Source organism: Podarcis gaigeae (genome assembly GCF_964106915.1).
Source record: "Podarcis gaigeae genome assembly, chromosome: 17".
Taxonomy (NCBI): Eukaryota; Metazoa; Chordata; class Lepidosauria; order Squamata; family Lacertidae; genus Podarcis; species Podarcis gaigeae.
This window is the reverse complement of record NC_139694.1, coordinates 5,379,429-5,403,862: the sequence shown is the minus strand read 5'-3', so window position 1 is coordinate 5,403,862 and position 24,434 is coordinate 5,379,429. Positions and strand designations below refer to the sequence as shown.

The following is a 24,434-nucleotide window of genomic DNA, read 5'->3' as shown; positions in this document are numbered from 1 at the left end:
TACTGTGTTGTGTTTTGTGAACACTACATTCAAACGCAATCCAAAGCCTCAGGACTATGATCATCAAACTGGCCTAGTCCTCCTGCAAATGATGTTCAGGGCAGTTATCTCTAAAAACCCAAATAAATGACTATTTCTAAGATTTTTCAGTGCCAAAAAGTACCCCAGGAAAAGCAGAAACTGCTTCCCAGCAATGTCCACTGCTATGCTTTTATTCCCTGAAAAGCAGTTGAAAAATAAACATACCCAAAGGCTTTCCATGCATTCTCAACCCTAAGACTTAGCCTACCATTCTTTTTAAACTTGATTAAATATTGTGTGCCATATTCCAAGAAGGTAACATTTTATTACAGAACAAAGGCACTGCAGTTATGAGTGACATAGAAGAATGAAAGTTGGCATTAATTTTCCTCAGCTTTACTACTATGTGTCTGGTATTGTTTGCAAAAATAGCAATAAATCAATTGTTACATAATCAGTTCATAGAGATTGTCCTATTTGATTTATTTATCAGCACTGCATGCAGTAATGATAGCAAGTATATTCAGGGCTGCCAAGATAGCAGAACAAACAAAATTATACACCTTACCCATAGTCATCAATCAGGTGGGAGCCCAAAACCACAACATCCAGCTCAAAGAACTGTGGCTCTGCTTTAATGCCAAACATGATTGGGGCCAATTTGGAATAATCAGCCCTGTTGCAGGTAGCAACACAAACCCGAAGTTTCCGGTTGTTCCCATTCTTCTCCATTACTCGCTTTTGTTTCTCTTTAGAAAGGTTCGTGAAATATAGCTCCTGAAATGTAGGAAGCGAGATACAATCGCACAAGAATTATTACACTAGGAGTCAAGAGTAGAGTATTAAACAGAGTACTGGACAAGGTGACAGATACTATTCGGTCATGAAACCCACTAGATAACTTTGGGATAGTCACCCATTCTCAACCTAACCTATGTCAAATAGCTGTTGGAGTGACAGTGGGGACGGAGTGGAGTGATGATGCATGCTGCTAAGAGCTCGTTGGAGCAAGGGTGGGAAACAATTGTGATTGCCAGACGGGCACTATGCAAAGGTTGTAAGCTAGAAGGCCACATGCCCAAGATACTGTACTGTAATAACTAATAATACATGCATGCATAAGCAATAGCATAGCATACTCCATATACTGTACAGGAAAAAATAACTATGTGGAAGTGTCTATTTATCCGCAACATATTCCTGGGTGCACAAATGTCTTCATTCTGTAAATGAAGCAACTGTTCCATATGTGAGGCAGATTTTTTAGCAATTGGTCATTGTTACATAATAGACTCTGTACCATTCCTTTATAGCAGAAGCGGGAAAACTTTAGGCATGTGGGTTTACTTTGTCATGAGAATCCTGAGGTCCAACATCTGGAGCCACATACAAAATAATGTCTTCGAAAGGACACAGAACTGAGGAAAATGTTGTCTCTGAGAATATGTTCACCCAGAAATTTGTTTTCAGTACCAGAATCATACCAGTACCACATAGATCCTTTCATACAAACATCATCATCTTCCTCTGCTGTTGTTGTCACTAATCACCCACCCCCCCATACAAAGGTCCCACGGCAGGTTACAACAATTAAAATATTAAAATCAGTTTATAACAACTTAAAATTATAGAAATAAGGTGGGACTGAAAACATACACCCCACGTGTCAAAAGCCAGGATAAAGAGGTACACCTTTAGCATTATACAAAAGCTGCATAATGAAGGTGCTAGACACACCTCTAGGAGTAGGGAGTTCCGGTGATTCAACAGCCTAATTTGAGGAGTGGAGGGGGGGTGTCATATTTTTTAAACCATAAGTAGCAGGAAACCTTTGCTTCTCTACTGCAAACCACCCAGAGACCTACCAGCAGGTTCTGAACTGCCCTGCTCTGCTTTACGCATGTCTATATGCTGCCAACAGGATTCTAAGGATGGAAATTTTTGCAAAACAGAACAAAAGTTTTCATTTTCATGTCTTATAAAGAGAGAAATCCAGAGTTGGAAGAGATGACCTATGTAGGAAAGTCTCATTAATTTCAGTTTAATCTGTTTTGTAAAGGGTTCTTTAAATCTGGGGCCTCCTGCTATAAGGAGAGTTCAGTTTCAGTTCCAACTTATTTCAAAATACGTGTTTAGCATTTGTTTTGTTATGTAGAAAGGTAACCATACAGTACACAACCAACTTCCTTCTGTAGTCTCACTGAACACACCCATAAATACAAAGTACTTTCCAAGAAGCAGAAAATGAATTGTGCTCTGCCCTTGCTTGATAATAGTACAAAACTCTGTTTTGTACTGTTTTTTATTACACACCTCATAACATGCCTTGCTTACATATTGCAAAATGAAGCAATTTTTTGAGGCTATTGTGACTTACCCAGGACCTTTATCTAGCTTGCCTTGGAAATAAGCACTATTGGGACTTACTCCAAGGTAAATGTGTATATAGGGCTGCTAGCTAAATTGGATAACCTCTCTAGCTTACTCTCCCATGAGGAATTCCTAGACCTAAGCAAAAGAACAAAACAGGACTGAACTCTGATTTCTTACTGCCCAATTGCAAGGATAAATGGAAAACAATTATCCCCCTCCACATTTGCATGCTTTAGTAGGCACAGAGCCATTAACTGACCAACTTTTATAGCATTAAGTGGCCATGCTAGACATCATGTCATTCAGTTATTTTTTCCACTAAAAAACCGAGAATAACTACATGGCATGCTACAAAAATCTAGAACAGACATTTCCTTAAAGTTTTAACAAGTCAAAGATGCTCAGTCTAGTTACACATCTAAGTATTCATTATTTTTCTCATATAAAATATGTTTAAACACAGGAAATTAGCTGCTGGCAGGTTTGTTCACAACAAATTTATCATTAGTGATGGGCTGCAATACAACTTTATATTGGTGGCCAAAATACTGCTTTCCCTCAGAGTCACAAAAGAGAGAGAGAAAAGTTATTCTTCATTTAATACCTAGTAAAACACCTTCTATAAACACAAAATGCTACTGTAGAAAGTATTACTTTGGACAACTCTCTCAATAATTTTGTATTTATATTTTTAGCTTTAGAACAAGGAAATTTTACCTTCTATCTCTTTGCACACCACCCAGTGAAGGATTAAACATTAGCTTTTACTAATATTTGCATCAGAATTACTCCGCCTCTCCTTCCTCAACATTGGCTAGTGAGTCATGTTTAACTCATAAATTACTCCTCTTCTGAAGCTTAATACTTTTTCAGCTGAAACAAACAGCATGCAACATACAGTATAGGAGGAGCAAGGAAACCTGTTCAGTCAAAGGGTTAGGCCAATTTAAATGCCAAAACAGCAAAGGAATGTGAACTGCAGTAGCAAAGGATCTACAAAACTGAACAGTTACCTGTTAACCAAGCAGAATGTGAAAATTAAATAGGTATACTTTTCTGAGCTGAAATCATTGTCATTATTGTGGCAATGTGGGAGCTGGAAACAAATTACCGGTACATACTTTTAAACCATAATAATAAGTTATCCAGTTTATGAACTGTTTTCAGCATTAGCGACAGAAACCCACTTTTATTTATTATCACCTCCCATTGCAGTCAGGGACGCGGGTGGCGCTGTGGGTTAAACCACAGAGCCTAGGGCTTGCTAATCAGAAGGTCGGCGGTTCGAATCCCTGCGACGGGATGAGCTCCCGTCGCTCGGTCCCTGCTCCTGCCAACCTAGCAGTTCGAAAGCACGTCAAAGTGCAAGTAGATAAATAGGTACTGCTCCAGCGGGGAGGAAAACACTGTTTCCGTGCGCTGCTCTGGTTCACCAGAAGCGGCTTAGTCATGCTGGCCACATGAACCAGAAGCTGTACGCCGGCTCCCTCGGCCAGTAAAGCGAGAGGAGTGTCGCAACCCCAGAGTCGTCCGTGATTGGACCTAACGGTCACGGGTCCCTTTCCCTTACCCATTGCAGTCAGTTACTGTTCACATAGGGGCATAAGTAGGGGTTGGCTAGGGTGGTCCCTGCCAAGGGCATAGGCTTGGGGGGTGGGTCGCAAAAAATGTGCCACTGCTTGGCACCCCTGAGCTGCCACCAAGTGCTGCGGCCAGCTTGAGAACAACTCTCCACTTTAGCATGGGTCTCCTTTTCCTTGGTACTCAGCAAAGTTGGTGGGCACCACTGCAGCGACTATTTACTGTTGCCCTGAGTGAGAAGGCAGCACCTCTGCCCTCCTTCCCCACCTGCTTTTTGTCCAAGATGCTTCTAAAAGCAAAGGGGCAACTGGGTGGCAAGGTCACCTTGCCCCTAAGCCCTCTTTACTGTGTCAAAGTCCTCCTCAGAGTTTGTTGAGGGCACAAGAAGAGAAATGTGCTTCCCCTATGGCTGGCAGAGCATCCACTCCCTTCCCTTCCAACCAAAAAGAGTCATTTCTAACAGACCTGAAGCAAGAGACAACACCCAGATACACAGACTGAAAACTGAAATGCCTGAAGGCTTCAACTTGAAGGATAATACATAAAGGGTTCTCTGTGTTTTTAATCCTATTTTAAATATTCCTAGCACAAATGTATCTCTTTTTATGTAAGCTTTCCTGAGAATTCCCTCTGTCCAGAGCATGTGATGAACCTTGACTCCAAGTGTTCCTTTTGAAATTAAACAGTTTTGTGTTACCAATGAAGGCAGAAGCTGAAACATTTACCCAACCAATGTGATGCTTATCTTGGATTTCTCAGTCACATATTTATGGAGGTTTTTTTGTGAATGCTTTCTGGTAAGGATCCATGGCCTTGTTTAACGTAGTTTATTTGTTTTCTGCATAATATATTCCCTTCCAATAGTGGGAGATACCATGTAGCAAAATAGGGTCATCCGCATACAAGGGGAAAAGATTACAAATCCAGATATGCATAAACATATTAGTTGTGATTAAAGCAAGCAAGCAAGCAAGCAGACAATCAGACAGACAGACAGACAAACAAACAAACAAACAAACAAACAACCCATTCTTCTCCAAGTTAATAATTACTTTTTAAAGGGTGGGGGACTGGTTTGATAAAGGACCTAATAGCTAAAACACCCTAAGGGGATGGAGTTAGGAAATACACCTGGCAAAATGCACATCCCTCAACTTTTATTTCAACACAAACAATCTAAGATGCTATAACATTTCAAGGTTATAGCACCCTTGCAGCTAAAAAAAGTAATTCAATGCAGCTAGGTCCATTAATTAGGACTAGAGAAAAAACAACTGGATTTGGAGAACACTTGCAAAAGCAGCCAGAAAAATAGGCCTATGCTTGCAGAATGCAAACCTCATTTATATTTATAGACAGTTATTCTACCCACTCACCTGCCAACCTAGCAGTTCGAAAGCACCTCCGGGTGCAAGTAGATAAATAGGGACCGCTTACCAGCGGGAAGGTAAACGGCGTTTCCGTGTGCGGCTCTGGCTCGCCAGAGCAGCGATGTCACGCTGGCCACGTGACCCGGAAGTGTCTCCGGACAGCGCTGGCCCCTGGCCTCTTAAGTGAGATGGGCGCACAACCCCAGAGTCTGTCAAGACTGGCCCGTACGGGCAGGGGTACCTTTACCTTTTTATTCTACCCACTGGAGAATAATATTATTTTTTGGCATATGTTAACCTAACCTAATGCTGCAGCCTCTATGTGATATACATTATAATGTTGGCCTAATTCAATAGAACGATATAATAATATCACTAGTAACCAATAAACATACAAGCAGAACACTTGCAGGGAGTAAGATAATGGCCTGGTTCACACATCTCTTTAAACCATAATTAAACTGAACTATGGTTTAAATTAAACTGAACTATGGTTTAAAGTGGTGCTGGAGGAGACTCTTGAGAGTCCCATGGACTGCAAGAAGATCAAACCTCTCCATACTGAAGGAAATCAACCCTGAGTGCTCACTGGAAGGACAGATTGTGAAGCTGAGGCTCCAGTACTTTGGCCACCTCATGAGAAGAGAAGACTCCCTGGAGAAGACCCTGATGTTGGGAAAGATGGAGGGCACAAGGAGAAGGGGACGGCAGAGGACGAGATGGTTGGATAGTGTTTTCGAGGTTACCAGCATGAGTTTGACCAAACTGCGGGAGGCAGTGGAGGACAGAGGTGCCTGGCGTTCTTTGGTCCATGGGGTCACGAAGAGTCGGACACGACTAAACGACTAAACAACAACATGGTTTAAAGAGATGTGTGAACCATAATTAAACTAAACTATGGCTTAAAGGTAGTTCATTTTGGAAAAACAAACCATGAATTTGGGCTTGAATATAATGTTCTGCCAGCCCATAGCTTAGGTCACTGTAGAGAAGAAGCAAAGTGCCCATGATTTCAGCAGCATGCCCAGTCAGGCTATACATCCCACTTTAAACCATCAGCTGATGAGCGGGCATTAAATCCTGCTACTTCTATCCATAGGTGTTAAATCCATAGGGAACTGGCATATGCAGCCAATTCAGAATTGAACCCCAAACCCCTACCCATCAGCTGATGTCACCCACCTATTGGAGTGATGTCAGCTGATTTACAGTTTGGCATGATTTTGAACAGTGGCTTCATGGACCCAACTGGAACTCTTGGCAGATCAAGACTGGCCCACAGGCCAGAGGTTCCCCACCTCTGCTGTAACACTTAAAAATAATGCAGTAATTTAGTATTAAACGATGTTGGGGCCATGGCAATATTCTGAAGCTGAACTGATGCTATTAAAATATTTATCCTGTGGCTTTCAAGGCAAACGCCCTCAAAATGGGACCGATCTGTCTATAGTGATTGATAGCCATTATCAAAATATATTTATCTTGTGAACCACCCTGAGACCTGCAGGTATAGGGCGGTATACTTATCTATTTATTTAATATTACATATGTACTTATGTTTGAATTGTCCCTATTTTACCCAGGAACAGATCCACTTTCCTGGTACATATCCCTGATTTTTTTTTTTTAAAAAACCCCCACTATCCCTGTCTTGCCATTTGTGGGAAGGCCTTTCAGAGCATTTACTAGGATTTAAAACAAAATAGGGAATCCTTTAGATTTCACCCTTCTTTCCTGGGTCTTCGAAGCTGCCTCTCTGAGCAGTGGCGTAGCGTGGGTTGTCAGCACCCGGGGCAAGGCAAGTAATTTGCGCCCCCTAACCTGTGGATTTGTGCCCCCTAACCCTAACACCCAGATGCTGCGCCTGGTGCGCCCGCCCCCCCTGCACCCCCCACGCTACGCCACTGTCTCTGAGCGATAACATCTTGCCTCTGGCACACGGTGGGCCCCAAATGCCAACGCACCCACCTCCCTCCATTTCCTCCCAACCCCTAATCCAAACCACAGAGCATCTCCTTTCTAGCAGCCACCGCTGCACCCACTGCGAGATGATGATTATCATCACCACCATCTTTTTTTTTATTTTTAAAGGCTGCTATTTGTTAACTAACATCCTGCTTCAGCCAGGCTTTTGCAGCCTCAATGTTATAACCACCAAGCAGCAGGAAGGGGAGGAGGAGATGGAGAGCCTCCTCCAATTGCCATGTGAGGGCAGCGATCCCTTCTGCCACGATTTACCCGCTACTCTCCACACTCCCCTTCAGAACGGAAACCAAATTATATAGGAAAGAGGAAAACGAAAACAAGTGGGGGTTTTTTTCTCTCCCCTACCCCCTTTATCTGGGTGCTTGTTTCGGGCGCATCATGGGGAGGGGGCTGCAGCAAAGCCTCTCTCTCTTTTTTGGAAAGGCAGGCATCATGGCACCTTCCCCCCAAATAGAAAAGACACACACGGCGTGTCCCCCCCCCTCAAAAAAAAAAAAAGCAAATGCCCGTTTTGCCGAGGACGCGTCTCTCTGCTCCTTGGCTGCGAGGGAGGCCCTTCCCGCCTCCGCGGCCTCCCAACCCCTTCGCCGCCTGAAGAGAAAATCCGTGAGGGGAAATATTTACCTCAGTTTTTCCGCTTCGCGCCCCCGCCCCGGGCCCTGGGCTCCGCCTCACGCGGCCTAACGGGGCAGCTTCTGCCGCGGAGGCGCCTGGGGGCCGCCGGCGAGGCGATTTCCGAAACAAAATGGGCGCGTCGTTGCTGTGGGGATGGAGGGGCTGCCGCGTCGCTGGGAGCCAGGCGCCTGCGTGGCCGCGGCCCGGCTCACCGTTAAGCGGGCGGGCTCCCTCGCAGCACCTGCATGGCCGCAGTCCGGGGAGGAGGCGCTTTCGCCCTCAGCCTCGGAGGCGGCTTCTGCTCCCTCATGGCAGCCGCCGCCTTCTTGCAGAGAGAGAGAGAGGATGGAAATGGCGGGAAGAGGTTCCTCGGCCGCCACTCCTCTCCTGCCCTTCCCCTGGGTCGACCCCAGGAAAGACTTGCCTGAGGCGCGGGGTGGGGAACGGAGGGGTATTATTAGTATCGTTGATGTCGTTAATTATGATCAGTGTTGTTGTTTTTTCTGGAAAGAAATGTGGGGGGAGTCACCAAGTTTGCTTTTTTGTTTATTTTGGGTTCAGTCGCAGTGCCACACAAACACCCTGGCAGTGGCTAGGAGCCATAGCTGTCAATTTACAGATTTGAAAATAAGGGACCAGCAGCCTCGAAAATAAGGGATCAGCAGCCAAAATAAGGGATTTTGGCTTAGTTTACACAGAAATCCGGCACTGATGGAGCCAGGCTGCTGTGGCTGCCACTGACTGTGTTTTGCAGGGGGTTGGACTAGATGATCCTAAGGGTCTACAACTCCAGCCAAAGAAGAGGGGCAGACAAAATGGATGAACGACGTCGAGATGGCAAAACTTACAGGCAGAATTAGAAACCAGGAAGAGGACCTCTTTCATAAAGAATGGGGAAAGTTTATCATTTAGTTGAAAAGCTATTGTCAAGAGTTACATACATTGGTAGGATTGACAGAAAACTTGTAGTAAAAATTTGAACTATGAATGGACAAATGATTTATAAAAATAGAGTTATGAAAGGGACGCAGAGGGGGAAATGACTACATTAAGATGCTTCACTGGTTGGAGGGGATGCTAAGCAGCACATTGGGGCTGCCGTCGTCTTGGAGCGAGGAGTTCCATCGGCCCTTCCTGGTTAGAGAAAGAGGGACTCTCGCCCACACTGCCCGCGAGCCCGGCATGAGGCGGTTGCGGCGGCGGCCACTGAAGCGCCGCCCTTCTGCGTCCCTCCCCATCCCCTCCTCTTCCTCCTCCCTCAGGCCGCCTCCCCAGCCGCCACCGCCGCCGCTGCTTCCAACTTCCCCTGGCAGCACGACGGAAGTCTCGCTAGAGAGGGGCTGCCTGCCCGCCCGCCCGCCCGCTGCCACCCGTCTCCTCACGACGCGCCCCTGAGGGGGAAAAGGGAGAGATGGAGACGCGGCAGCCCGTGCGCGCTCTCTCTTTTGAGGCAGAGGACCCCAAGCCGCTGCTTCCCTCCCGAGCCAGACAAGCATGAAACCCAGGAAATTTAAGGGACATCATCAATCTGGACAGCAGCGGGAAACGGCGCTGGGATAACGGAGTTTCCTGCCAAATAAGGGACAGTTGACAGCTATGCTAGGAGCCAACTAGGGTCCATGGCGTCTTTGCGCCCCTCATAAAATATTTGAAGGGCCTGGACCCCACAAAGTTGATGGGCATTGCCATTCAAATACTGTAGTATGTGTGCACCCCATCATGTGATTGATTATGCAGGGTGGGGCTTACCGCCCGCCTGCCCCCCTCAATTTCTTTGGACAAGTTGGCACCCCTGAAATGTGGTTAATAAACTCAAGCAGACAATGGTCTGGATTAGAAACGGCCACAACTTTATTGATTACAGTTATAGGTAGATTTTTGGCTCAGGCATTGGGTATATATTCATTCCAGCACCCCACCCCACCCAACCCAATTTTTTTTTATAAAAAAAGGTAAGGGAACTCCATTCCTCTGAGTTCCTGCTCAAAAAACACCCCTGACGATGATTATTATTTATTATATTTATTAGTCACTTTTCCTTGCCAGGCAACTCAATGCCACTTACAAAAACCCAACATAGTGTTATGAGTTTGTGGGTGCCAGACCCCTATAATCCCTGGATCCAGCAAGTGTTAAAAGCTAATTATGCCAGGTTAGCTTTCTGTGATTGCCTGAGAGTCTGGCCATTAAGAGAACAAAAGATCAAGGGGTTTGGTGCAAGATGAGAAATGAATGGGGGCCCCTCCCTCAACAAACAGATAAAGCCAGAGTTTAGTGTCAGTGTTCGAAACTCCCATTGTTCTTTGCGCAAAAATGCGACAGGGAATTTCATTAGTGTGAGCAATTTCTGAGCTCTGGGCCTAAGATTTCAGATTAAAACTACAGAGTGGAAAGAAAGGACCTTTTTCTGCCTCCCCACTTCCAGCTACTCTCTGAAGACCGGAGAAGAGACCCTCTTAAGAATATTAGGGGGGACGGGCAGGGGAAGGACTAGACCATGTGAGAAATGAACATAATATTTTAGCTGCAGTTCCTTCATTTTCAGCTTTGTATTCTTGTTATAAAAAAGCGTGCCTGGACATTCCACTGTTGCGCCCATAACCTAGGTTTAAGGTGCCATTTAGCTCCTAAGCTTTCATATCTCAGTTTCTAACACTGTTTAGCACATAGATATGAGGGAGAGTGGTGTGACAGAGAAACGAGGCAGCAAGCTGGAAAGCTGGAGACGCTCGAAATAAATAAAAAGTACTGTATTTAGGCAGCTCTGCTAGTAAGGGTGTAAAGGGTTGCTGCCTTGGTTGGATTTACTATTGAAAGAACTTGCATAAGGTTGGGCAGTCAGTGACTATAGATGTTCCTAGTGATCGTAATTTGTCTACCTGTACGTAGGGAATTCATTTTCCAGAGAAAATAGATAAAATTCCTCCAGGGGTTTACTAAAAGGTCAAGAAGAGAAAGAGTATGAACTGGCAAGATGGGACCGGAAAAAGGACTGGTGCCATATGGGACAGGAAGCATAATGCTTTGTGGTGATAGCCTTATTTCAGAATACACTTTGGAACTGTCCTGTAGATATTGATAATAAAATTAGGGTGTGTATTTCCTTCTTGTCTATATGTAATAAGTATATTTCAAGAGAAAGGGACGAGCCTATGATAAGGTGCTTAATATAGCTTGGTTATCTCTTTAGTTTTTAGAAAGGAACAGTTCTTGTTAAATATTAATTCAGTGCACAAGGGCAAATGGATAAATGGTGCAATTTACACATGGTCAAAAGGTCATCCAGTGAATTTAAATTCCAGGTACCTAAACAGCAGTTAAACACACTGTTGTAGCTTACAGAGGAGCATTTCCCATGTGAATAATGTTACACACTCCTTGCATGCTACATTTGGAGCAACAGACTCACATGAATCCTTTCTGTGAGTGCAGGACATGGATAACTGTTGAGATACGTATATTTTTCTTTCTAATTTCTCTATAAAACATAGGGAGTTGGCATATTTTTTGTAATCAGGATTCACAAAAGTGTTATGCATTTATGCAAGGCATTAGCAGTGTGGTGCCCAGAGGTGCATGTTTGCCTACAAAGACCATACTTGAATAATTTGCACAAATGATAGTTAAGGTATGCATTTTGCCAGAAGATCTGCTATTGATATGGCAATCTGCTATTGCTTTTTATGGTGTAGATGCAGCCATGAGAAAGAGGTGGTTGTTTGATAATTTGAGTGGAATGGGGGGGGGCGTCTTATTAACCCTTTCCTCCATGCTATTGTTCCTGCTTTAAATCCGGGGGGGGGGGGGGGCAGGTATTTGTGATCCACAGGGAGGAGGTATTATGCAGTATGCCCTGTGTGAACTTTACATCTTTTCAAATTATGACTAAAGACCAAAATGCTGATTGTATGTATAAATGCAAAACTTTCCTGACAAATATATTTTCCCTCAGGCTCGACACCACGCCAGTAAAAGTTCTGGTACATTGTCCATGTTGCTTCAGAGTCAGATTAGGTGGGTAAACGTTCTGTAATATAATGAATTTGCAAATGTGTTTTTTAAGGCAGATACGGTTAACGGTTCCTGTTTCAGCACTATTCATATGCAAGATTTGGGGATGCTCTAGAAGCATTGAATACACCACTCGGTGCTTTTACAAAATGAATGAATCATATGTGCTTATTGCGCCAATCCTATGCATGATTACAGAAGCTCAAAGTGCCTTATCTCTCAGATAAATATGTATAGGCCTGCATCCTGAGAGTTCTGCAAACTAGAACGAACTATAGAAAGAAGTGCCCCTGCCAGACTGAAACACTTCCGCTCCTATTATCGCTTCTTAAAATACACTTCACTTAAGGAACTGCAGATTAAGATAACAACAGTCTTGACTTCAGTGACAGAATGGCAAACTATTCCCTAGCACACATCATGTTTTGCTTTAAGGCAGGGGTAGCCTTGTACAACCACAATTACCTTTAACCAAGCTTTGAAGGTCAGATTGCAGTGTGCTTGCCTTTACATCAAGATATTCCTCAGAATACCTTTTTTGGGGTGTTCCTGCTAAATGTGAGTGGCTACCATGGGAAGGACCTTCTCTGTGGTGGCACTCTGATTGTGGCATGCATGCTCTTCCCAGGGAGACTCACCCAATTCATACTCTGATGTAGTTTCAGCATCTTTTTTTATTATTATTAATAATAATCAGGCTTTTCAATCTAATTTCTGCTGAATACTTTTATGCTGCTCTTTTAAAAACACAGCTTTTAAAATGTTTTTGGTTTTGTTCCCTTTTCTTTGTTGAAGGATAGAATATATGTCCCTATAGTATATTTCAAAGCCAGCATCAAACTCTGGCTTAAGGCTAATCATAGGGAATGTTATTGCTACTACAATGTTTTTCAGGTGTTAAAGCTGTTGTACCTTGGATCCCAAACACCTTGGTACTTGGATGTTTTGGCTCCCGAACGCTGCAAGCCTGGAAGTGACTATTCCAGTTTGTGAACTATTTTTGGAAGCCAAACGTCCGATGGGGCTTCCACGGCTTCCGATTGGCTGCAGGAGCTTCCTTCAGCCAATCAGAACCCACACTTTGGTTTCCGAACGTTTTGGAAGTTGAACAGATTTCCAGAATGGATTCCGTTCGACTTCCAAGGTACAACTGTACCAAACTGTGGTTAAGCAGAAACAAACAAGCATGAATGAGCTCAGGCTCATAATCTCTCCTCCTGCCACACTCACCAAGAGTAGCAATTTCTGTTCCAGGTTTCCAACCAGCCACAGTTCTGCCACTTTATTCAAACAAGAATTGCAAAATATAATTTCAACATAATTTGTAACCCTAGTTTGCAAGATTTGGGTGAAATGGCAAAACTGGTGTGCCACAAACTGGAATCACAAGTATTTAATATTGGCATGGGGGTGGGGACGAGGGACGAAGGTAGTGTTGCAGTCCTATGAATGTTATTGTTTCCCCCCATAACAATAAACAATGGCTTATGTAGCCCTTTGAGATACAATAGTAATCATGTAGCTGGGAGTAACAGAAGCTGGGGCAGGATGTCTTCTGATCATTTTCCCATACCACACACACTCTCTGCATGGCTTTGGCAGTAGTTCATGCTTGGAGATGCGGCTTTGCTACTGTCCAGTGTAATTCCACCAGAGCCAATTCAGGTGAATGTTTTTATATAGAGTCAGAAAGACATTTCCCCAGCAATTAGAGCTTTACTTTAAAATTGTGATGTTACAAAACCCCAGCAGTTGATTATATCAGCTATTAAATCTGCTCAATTTCTCACACCAAGTCAGCAAGTAGTTTATCTCTTCCCTAAGTCAATAAAATGAATATAACAGTAATGTGAGGTGGCGATCTTTAATCTAGGATGTAGGAGACTCGAGGAGAGGACTCCAAGTACCGTATTTTTGCTACACATTATCTCTATTCCTGCATATATTTGTAACTGGAATTGTTTTTAGGTTATTTAATATAACTTTTACATCAAAGACAACTCTACATGCTTTGCTTTTCAATTAGGTATTACCGTAGTCCCGCTAATGCAGTCTTATTGATCGATTAATGCAAAACTGTTCAGTATATGATTGCTGTGGTTTTGGTTATGTTTCTTTTTCTGCTTATCCGCTTATTTTAGGCCTCAGTGTACATGTTAAAGTGATTCTGCAGTCATCTTTGCTGTGGGTTGGTTGTGTTCATGTTTCTACTTATTGTCTGCTTATTTATTTGCTTAGGTAATTTAGAAGCTGCTATCCATTAAAACCAATCCTAGAGCAGAACACAGCATAAATTTATATAATACATAATAAAACCTCCAAGAATCAAATTACTAAAACAATAAATCAAATTTGCTTAGGTCTTTATATGATTAAGCAAGCACAGGGTTAGCTTTCAACATTTTGATACCCTAGGCTGGGGTAGTCATTGTGCCTCCACAGTGGAACCTCGAGTTGCAGATGTAATCCGTCCTGGAGGCACATCTGCAGCTCGAAGCGTTTGCATCCAGAAGCGCCACATCTGCGCACGCATGCAGCACGATTTAGCGCTTCTGCGCATGCGCGAGCTGCGAAGCCTGGAAGTAACTGTTCTGGTACTTCCGGGTTGTTGCGGGACGCAACTTGAAAAGCCATAACCTGAAGCGGACACAACATGAGGTATGACTGTAGATGTTTTGGAGTACAACTAGTACCATCCTTGACCATTAGCCATACTGGCCGAGGCTGATGAAAGTTTTAGTCCACAATTTCTGCAGGGTACCATGTTGACTACCTCTGACTTTGGCTACTGATGGCTAGACATGTGGCTGGGGAACCTGGATTCTTCCTGACAAAGCTGCTTGAGGGATAAATCCTAACCATGAGAGGTTTGGAGGGTAGCAAAATGAGAAGGGGCCTTTTCTGTAGTGGCTCCCCATTCGTGGAATGCTCTCCCCAGGGATGCTCGCCTGGTGCCTTTGTTACATATCTAGATGCCAGGCAAAAAAACGTTCCTCTTCAACTAGGCCTTTTTACTTCAATCTCACTAAAGCAGCAGGAATAAACAATGGTTCAAAGGTCTTAGGTGTTAACCCTCTTTGCTTCGGAAGCCCCCTCTCCTTTTCATAAGGTTTAGTTAGCTTTGAAGTATAAACAAACCCTTGATTTTCAATGCTTAGTCAACTGACAGCTCCAGTAAGACGCCCTCTTTGCTCCTCAGTGATTTTAAGCATCAACCCAACTCCTTGCAACTTAGGAATCTTTTGCCCAACATGAGCTCAAACCCACAACCCTGGGATTAAGAGTCTCGTGCTCTACCCACTGAGCAACTCTCACTCCCAAGCAGGTAGCTTAAGTCTCATAGAAGGCACAGATCTCTGATCCCAGACTTTGTGTTCATTTACGCTTCAAGGACAGTATAACCACCCCTTCTCTTACTTTCTTTCTTTTTAGTGCACATTGTCTGTAGCACATTGCTGCGCTCCCTCTCCAGACTTTGGAGTTAGTTTAAGGACTCTACCCTTTAGAATCAAGCTGTGTATGCACTCAATGGTTATTTTCTGCCTGCATAATTGTAAGCTTCCTGTTTGAAGCAGCACCCACATACTCTGCTAATATTTCTGTGTAATAAACCAACATTTTTCTACTTCCTCGTGTGATAAATTCTTTATTGGGCATGATAGTTAAAGGTAAACACACATTTTTAAACAAACGCACATACTGATCCCATGCTAAAGGTTCAAACCCTTTCAGAGCTGAATGTTAAATACACACGAGTGCTGGACATGCTGTGTAACAGTGCTTCTAGAAGTCTGTGCAGTGTACATTTCTTCCACAAATAACCCAGCCACAGAAAGCTATGCTTCTGAGATTTGGGAGTAGGGCTTCTAGATTAGACAGGATAACTTCCAGGTAGACTTGATCTCCAAAGTAATTCGTGGCGTGTTCTTGAAAAAAATATGGATCAGGGCTTTCCAGCGGCGTAGCATGGGTTGTCAGCACCCGGGGCAAGGCAAGTAATTTGCACCCCCTAACCCGGGGCAAGGCAAGTAATTTGCACCCCCTAACCCGGGGCAAGGCAAGTAATTTGCACCCCCTAACCCGGGGCAAGGCAAGTAATTTGCACCCCCTAACCCGGGGCAAGGCAAGTAATTTGCACCCCCTAACCCGGGGCAAGGCAAGTAATTTGCACCCCCTAACCCGGGGCAAGGCAAGTAATTTGCGCCCCTAACCCCTAACCTGCTACCGCTGCCAGCTTCTTCTTGCTGCTGCCTGGGCTGGGGTATTTATGGTAGGGTAGCCACGGCGGCGGCGGCGGGTCCGTGTCAGGTGATCTGAGGCGAATTGCCGCTGGCGCTGCCGCCCAAACGACGCTGCTTGCCCGGAGGAGGAGGAGGGCAGAGAGGCGAGGAAAATGCAACATGGCCCAGCAGCTGCAGCGGCGGTGGCGGCAGCCGGGCTCTGAGGAGGGGCTGCCTCCATGGCCCTGATGCGCGGGGACCGCGGCAAGCGCTGAGGCCGGACGCCTTCAGCCCGGACGTGCGCACAGCTCGTCAGTTCCACGAGACATGGGGCTCTGCTACAGCCTGCGCCCGAGGCTCTTCGGCGACTCCGGAGGCGGCGAGCGCCCCCCCCAGATGTTGTGCCCGGTGCGGCTACGCCACTGGGGCTTTCTCCCAAGTAAACTTCTTATTTCTGAGTACAGTGGTACCTCGGGTTAAGTACTTAATTCATTCCGGAGGTCCGTACTTAACGTGAAACTGTTCTTAACCTGAAGCACCACTTTAGCTAATGGGGCCTCCCGCTGCCACCGTGCTGCCGGAGCATGATTTCTGTTCTCATCCTGAAGCAAAGTTCTTAACCTGAAGCACTATTTCTGGGTTAGTGGAGTCTGCAACCTGAAGTGTATGTAACCTGAAGCATATGTAACCCGAGGTACCACTGTATTTATATGAAGGAATACTGGGCTTGATGGCATGAAACATGTACCTCATTTCCACGCAAAGACTTCCAGAGGAAACATCTTGCAATAAAACAACAGGCACTCCCCCCAAACTTCCTGCTGCCCATTTCTGAAGACACAAAGCACTGCGAGCTTTAGGTCTCAGATAATTGCTTTTAAAATAACTGCTGCAGGGATTTCAAACTCTTGCTGTGCAATCCTGTATGTATCTGTATCAGAAGGAAGTCCTGTTAAGTTCTGTGGGGCTCAGTCTCAGAGTTGCAGCCTCAATACACACTGCCACAAACTAGAACACACTGAAAAGGATATACCAAGAGCTCTGGCCAAAAGTTTCAATACAAGGAATAATTCCTACTCGAGAGTTGAAAAGAAAAACGGGTATATTCTGCTAAGAAACGCAAGAAAATTTGGATTCATTTATCTAAGATGCATGTTGGAAAAAGAAACACAAAAGAATTGAATAATACAGACTTCCAACAGATTTATATTTCTTAAAAAACCGAGCTGAAGAAGGCATTTACTCCGAAACAGGGCCCTGTCCTGGTCACCACTACTGAGCCGTACATCTAATTCATACTCCGGATACTTCTTTTTGGCCCTATTTGATTCTTTATTCTGACTTTATATAATATGGACTCTTTTTGACTGCCATTGAGACTTGTATAAAACAATTGTTGTGTACTGGTATTTTATGTACCTTTATACTATATTACTACATATCTGAAACTACATTATTTCTGCACTTAAACGTTGTGTTTAAATTTACTATTATTTTAAAACTGTCGCACTTATACGTTGTGTTTAAATTTACTATTAGTTTAAAACTGTTATTCTTAGCAGAATATACACGTTTTTCTTTTCAACTCTCGAGTAGGAATTATTCCTTGTATTGAAACTTTTGGCCAGAACTCTTGGTATATCCTTTTCAGTGTACTTTCAACAAGAACTCCAATTTCTTCAACAAACTAGAACACAGCAGGGATAGCAGCAGAGCCTCTTTAGAGTAAGGATAGCAATCGTGGCACAACTCAAAGTAGAAAGTGCTTTAGTATATCAAGACTTGCATCTACAGCTCTTGGTGGGGAGTTTTGACAAGATGTGAGAGAGGTTGCGACTGGGGTGGCCCAGGACCAGGAAGGCGCTTGGTGCTGAAACTAAGCCTGCATGTGCGACCCTCCTCAGAGCCCCTCTTAAAAGCGACCTCGGACTTCCTAAGCGAAGGCTGGTGTATTAATTAAACCAGGCTTCCTCTGAGCTCAGCTCAGCTCTCCGTTCCCAGGAGATGAGAGTGCGCCTGAGCATGTGAAGAGTGCATTTCCTTTACGCTCTGAGGAACACCCTCCCCCCAAACAATAACTTACTACTATTGAGTATATGACCAGAGTGGGAGTGGAAAAGGAGTAGGGCTTGTCTCTCAGACGTTTCCAGACAGTCTCTGCCCCTCTGTCTGGAAACGAGCTAACGGCAATCGCTGGCCAGTCATAACATTTCTCCGTCGCCGGAGAACGGATCTCCCCCCTTGCCCGGATGAAATGCAGAGCAGAAGCGGACCCGGTGCATCAATTGTAGGTGGGAGAGAGACCCATCTCTGTGTGTTTTGTATGCATGCACCGGTCCAATTCTGTTCTGAGCTGTGCGGGGTCCCTATCCTACAAAGGTGCGGGTGGCTTAAGGCACAAAAGGCGAGGATGGAAGCGACCCCCCCTCCTACACACATAAAAACGCCTCCGCCACGTCCCCCATTCGTCGCAACAAACCCTTTCGCTTTCTCCATTGCCTTCCAAAGGCGCTCTCTCTGTGTCTGTCTCCCCCCCCCCTCCTCCTCCCGCAGTTCCCGAAACAAAAGGCTCTCTGTCGAGATCTCGCTTACATGGGGACCGAGGGGGATCTGCTGCTCCCGGCGAAGGCGCACGTTGCTCCCCATCCTGTAGAGGATCTCAGTTTCTGGGCGTCCTCCTCCTGCTGCTCTAGCGGGCGAAGCAACTCTTGGCTTTCCCCGGGAGATGCTCTGATGGGCACCTGAATTCCATTCTCCACTTGAAGCCCTGCCCCCTTCGAAAGTCATTCAGAGAGAGAGATCTGACTCATTCATATGCTTGCTCCTTCCTTCGTAGCAACCAGGATGTCAGCTGAGCCTCTTTTCCAGATGAAAACGTAAGAGTTTTCCTATTCCCCTAAAAGCAGCCAACGGAATTGTTTCTGAGTCTTCCTATTACCTTTGCCAGTCTCCATCTTGAAGCACCGAGGCCCCCTTTTAAGCGCAAAGGCGCTTTACATGACAAGACCTTTACAACAACCCTGTAGTGAAGGCTGCCATTAGCCATAGCCCCATATCGGAGAAGAGAGATGCTGCTGTGACATATTACCCATGGCAGAAACTAGAATCGAACTCAGAACTTCCTGGGAGAGTTCAGTCACTTAGGAAGGTCACTACACCCATAATAATGGGGTGCCACCACACGGGTGGTGCTGTGGGTTAAACCACAGAGCCTAGGACTTGCCGATCAGAAGGTTGGCAGTTCAAATCCCCACGATGGGGTGAGCTCCCGTTGCTCGGTCCCTGCTCCTGCCAACCTAGCAGTTCAAAAGCACGTCAAAGTGCAAGAAGATAAATAGGTACCGCCCCAGCGGGAAGGTAAACGGCGTTTCTGTGCACTGCTCTGGTTCGCCAGAAGCAGCTTAGTCATGCTGGCCACATGACCCGGAAGCTGTGCGCTGGCTCCCTCGGCCAATAAAGCGAGATGAGCACCACAACCCCAGAGTTGGTCACGACTGGACCTAATGGTCAGGGGTCCCTTTACCTTTACCTTACTATGCATGAAGGGGTGAGCTAGGAAACTCTCCCTGTTCACCCATTTTCAAAATCCATTAGCTGGCCTTAGGCAAATGTCTCCTGGCCTCCCATCGGCAATGGCAGAATAATCTGGCCTACTGTTCAAGGTTCATCAACACCAATGATTTATTTGTATGCTGCCTTTCCATAGTTAAAATCATGTTCGAGGCAGCTTACAACATGAGAAGATTTTCATAATTGCAAAAGAAGTCATAAACAATAAATAAAACACACCAAAAAGTACACGACCAAACTGAACAATTTCCACACAATGCATAGTAAGATCTAAAACTAAAGGTACAAATAATAATAATAATATCATCACACATACACACACCTTTTCCAAGGGGCTTAGGTAAAAGTCAGATCTAGCAGAATTAAGACAGATCCTCTTAAATTGCCACGATTTGATGGAGCGTTCATCCCCCCAAAACGTCAGCAAAGTAAAGCCTACACTGATGTACTGCACAAAAAACCCATATGTTTTGACCTATGATTTGATGGTAGTTTGTAGTTTAAAAGAGAGGATTAATAAAGACCCGTGCTTGGGAACAATGTCTTTGTACCATAGCAGTGCTGGAAAGCACTAAGATGTGTGGTTTTTACTGTTTGGTTAATATAGTACAGACATATAGCTGTAATCTGTGATTTGATGGTGGTCAGACAAGGAGAGAGAAACTCTTGAAAAAATACTTACCAGTATTTTTCGCTCCATAAGACGCACCAGACCACAAGACACACCTAGTTTTTGGAGGAGGAAAACAAGAAAAAAAATATTCTGAATCTCAGAAGCCAGAACAGCAAGAGGGATCGCTGCACAGCGAAAGCAGCAATCCCTCTTGCTGTTCTGGCTTCTGGGATAGCTGCGCAGCCTGCATTCGCTCCATAAGACGCACACACATTTCCCCTTACTTTTTAGGAGGGGAAAAGTGAGTCTTATAGAGCAAAAAATACGGTAGTTTCAAGAGGGTCTGTTTTATTGGCTCCAACTTGTATGCATTGTCTCTCTTTTGTGACCCCAGTTTCTCTCTCTTTTACACACACACACACACACACACACACACACACACACACACACTGACATTTTCCTCACAGACACCACATTGGTGACCCTTGCACTAGAGTTCATCTCTAGATAATAAAGGTTTCACTCTAGGTCAACGCTTCCCAATTTGATGCTCCTCAGGTGTTTTGGACTTCAACTTAGCCCCAGCTGGCACAGATTGGGGAAGAATGCTGCATATGTGATCTTCATGTGCAAATGCATCCATGTGCAAGCTGCCTTTTTGCAAGGTAAACTGCGGCTAACACAATCCCCGTGTGTTGGATTCAGCCACAGTGGAAGGTGCAGCAAAACACTGGTAGGAGAGGCAGTGAGAGCGGTGTGTGGGTACCACTGCCCACCTGTGCTAGGTAAGAGCCATAGAGAAAGGGATGACGAAGTCCCCATTTCTAACACTCCACTCTCTCCAAGATAAGTACCCTACCTCACAGGACTGGTTTCCTAGTTTGGGACCTATCTCCCATCCTTTCCCTTGGGGCTTAAGGACTGAAATTTCGGTGTCATTTAATCTCGTCCTGTTTTCACTGTCACTGTGATATGCTACAGAGAATCACTGAGACAAAGAATGACCCAGGGGAAAGACAATCACTCCTGGAAGTGTGTCACTTAAACATACACTCACCCTCTGACCTAGGACAAGGTTGCCCTGATCTGTCAGGGTTTCTCATGAAGGTGTGTGCACAGTTGCCCAAGAGGTCCTCTTTGGAAAGTGATGGATACTAGAAGAAACTGGGTCCTGGATAAAATAGCTCCCCACCACAATACCTTGCCATGCTTGCTTGTGATTATGTTCCCCATTTGGACAAAGCATCAGAGCTTACATGGAGTCATGCCAGCTCAGTGCTATAAGATCAGATCACTGATTTACAAGGCTTCTCTCCTATACATCCAGTCACGCTGTTAATATGTCATTATTATTTAGTTGCTCTTTGCACATTCAAGCTTATCACCAAAGATGTATTAGAGCATTGGTTCAAACTGCCTCTAGATCTTCCTCCAGGCTGCGATAATTGCGATGATGAAGGGTTTCTGAAGTTGTATGTCTCCGGCGCAATGTAGCAAGGGTGGGGTGGGGGACTAATATTTTCCCAAACTGTCTTGCAGTCATTTATTATTTGGAGGTCATAGGGAGTTCACCAGAGAGCTGCTCTTCCACTGCTATAATGAGTTGCCTCCTGTAGTAGCTCCGGGCAATAATTCCAGAATGACCTAGATGAAAATTCATTCATCTGCCATTATTGCTTACTTTCCACTCCTTCATCCGGATATACTCTGGATACCACCAGCTCTGGTTGGTGCCTCCTTCTTTTGAGAACATACAAAGAGCTGTAGAATTTGGTGAACTGAGACCTTGCTCACATTTCTTTTCTTTTTTTTTAAATGATATTTATTAAGAGTTTAGAGATTACAGAAAAGAGAAAACAAAAATAAAAAACAAACAGCAAAAAAATTAACAACATATACATTACAATATATAAAAAATAGATAGAAAAAAGAAAAAAATAGAAAGAAAAATACAGCAATAACAATAAATAATAATAATAAAACACACAGCCAATATTCCATCTCTTTGTCTTTCATTTACTTGTTTCATCGACCTCCTCACACCTCCCTTTTTGTATTCTAGTTTAATTATTTGTTTCAGCAAATTCTTTCCATCTTTCTCAACATTTATTGGATAATTTATCTTAAGAGTCTAACCTATCAATTAACTCAGCATATACTTTTCATCTTTCACAATATTCTCTCATTCAATTTACCTTAATTTATTTTAACCTTATCTTACGATTAAATACCTTAAATCCTAAAACTTAATACTTATTTATACATAACTCCTAATATCATTTCTACTAAAGTCAAATGATTTCATTCCACCATTTTTCCTAATTCTCAAAATAAATTTTTAAAGCTTTCTTCCAATCTCTTCTTCCTGGTCTCGGGTTATGTCTGACCTTACTGTCCATTCCATCTAGTCCATCAATCTGGTAGTCTTATGTCCGAGGCTCTTAAGTCTTTTCCATGTCCCTTCTGCAATTCTTCTTCTTGTTTATACCAGCACTTTGCCTTGTCTTTTGTCGGTCTCTTTCTTAATTTCTTTCCTTTCTCATTGAGGAGTAGGTCTCTGGGAAACTCCAACCCAAGAATATCTCCATCTCCCCTCAACAGATCAGCCCATTCCCCACAGTCCCATTCCCCACAGTCAACCGGGTAGTCCAGAAAATATTTAAATGCATGTTTCAAAGTCCCTCCAAAATTAAGGACCCCCACGACTCCAGACCCCCCCCCCCGGCCCATTCCGACCTTGCTCACATTTCTATGAACCTCTGTATGCTTGGTAGTACAAAGGCAGTTCTAGCTCAACCTAGTTATTACCTTGGTTACTCATTAGGCTGGGAAAGAGGTGGCATAAAACTGCTATGAGCTATCCACCAAAAACAACAATTCTGTGCTATGATCAGAGCTGTAGTTTCATGACAAGGCAGAAAAGCTGCAGAATTTACTGGCCACAGACTCCGGCTCCCCAAGAATATTTCATTTAAAGAACAAGCAAATTCAAGTTCCTAGTCGTTATGGCTGTGAAGACAATGCTTATGTGTGGGGGGCAAAGCTTCCTGGAATTTCAGAAGCCAGATGAGTTGGTGAGTGAGAGGGCAGGCTGTCCAAGCCAGCTCTTTACTCCACCCCCATTATTAGTAAAAGCACAATACATAATGCTCTAAACTTTTAAAAAATTGCAAGTTATGAAAAATGGGTGACATTATGCAAATTTCACTTGTAATTATGACTGTCTCTTAGTAGCAGATCCCCACTTATCTTGGTACCTTTGCATACAGAGTATTCACGACAATGGTGGTGCCCATACAAGAGAAGCATGCTAGGAAATATACTAGTCTTGTAGTATTCATGCATGCAGAAATATGCATTCATAAGTACATGCCCTCCTGATAGGTTTTAAACAACCTGAACAAATTTTGGTACATTATGTGTTCCTGGAGGCAAAGATACTTGTTTAGTTCATTCCAGCCAATGAACCATTCTAAATTTGCATTTATTGGCTCATTCCTAGAGAGTCTACAGGCCTGATGCAGTGGGAAATATATGTCATTCCTATATGTCTTGATACACTGGTTATCGCTCAATTCAAACTGGCTTCAGGCTTTCATCTGAGCTGGTGTGTTATCCCTTACACACATCAGTCTTTATTTTGTGTTTTGTTGATATGTTTTGCTTAGCAACAATCCCAATGAATTGGTATCAACTGTCCTCTTCTTTGGGAAAATCACTTCTTTGGGGAGATATTTTGTCAAATGGAAATGAACTTACGTGACTACCTTCTACTTTTAGCAATGGCTCATCCATTCCATCGAAGGGTTAAATCAGCTCCTTTTGAGAGCCTTCCATCTTCTACAGAAAATTCATTGGGAGGAAATCCTTTGATCATACAACCAACACATTAAGGGAAATTACTGCAGCTCATCCAGCTGACTGTGGGGCTTTTGCTAACTTTGGCTGATCATAAATTGGCACAGAATACTCAGGCACAGTATTCCTTACAGTTGATTTTGCCAGAGTGCTAAAAGCCAATTTTTTTTCTTCTCACTGCATTTTGGGGCAGTGCAGAACAAGTCTTTGTTCTCT

General features: G+C 44.1%; 1 protein-coding gene across 9 annotated transcripts in view; it reads right to left on the bottom strand.

Moving 5' to 3' along the window:
- Positions 1 to 18,957, bottom strand: part of GNE (glucosamine (UDP-N-acetyl)-2-epimerase/N-acetylmannosamine kinase) — a 37,936-nt gene extending 18,979 nt beyond the window's left edge. For 2 of the 9 annotated variants that reach the window (XR_014559340.1, XM_083718807.1), the window contains exons 1-2: positions 18,770 to 18,957; positions 590 to 798 (exon numbers count right to left, since the gene is read on the bottom strand). Coding sequence is in view for 5 of the 9 variants with exons in the window: in XM_083718807.1 (XP_083574933.1) it covers positions 590 to 798; positions 18,770 to 18,823 (263 nt within the window). In the remaining 4 variants the exon portion in view is untranslated. Of the gene's footprint in view, positions 1 to 589; positions 799 to 2,398; positions 2,830 to 3,111; positions 3,345 to 6,527; positions 7,102 to 7,250; positions 7,923 to 7,955; positions 8,325 to 18,769 lie in introns of those variants that run through there. The other 7 variants (XR_014559343.1, XM_083718810.1, XR_014559342.1 and 4 more) reach the window with 6 other exon arrangements.
- Positions 18,958 to 24,434: the final 5,477 nt, after the last annotated feature.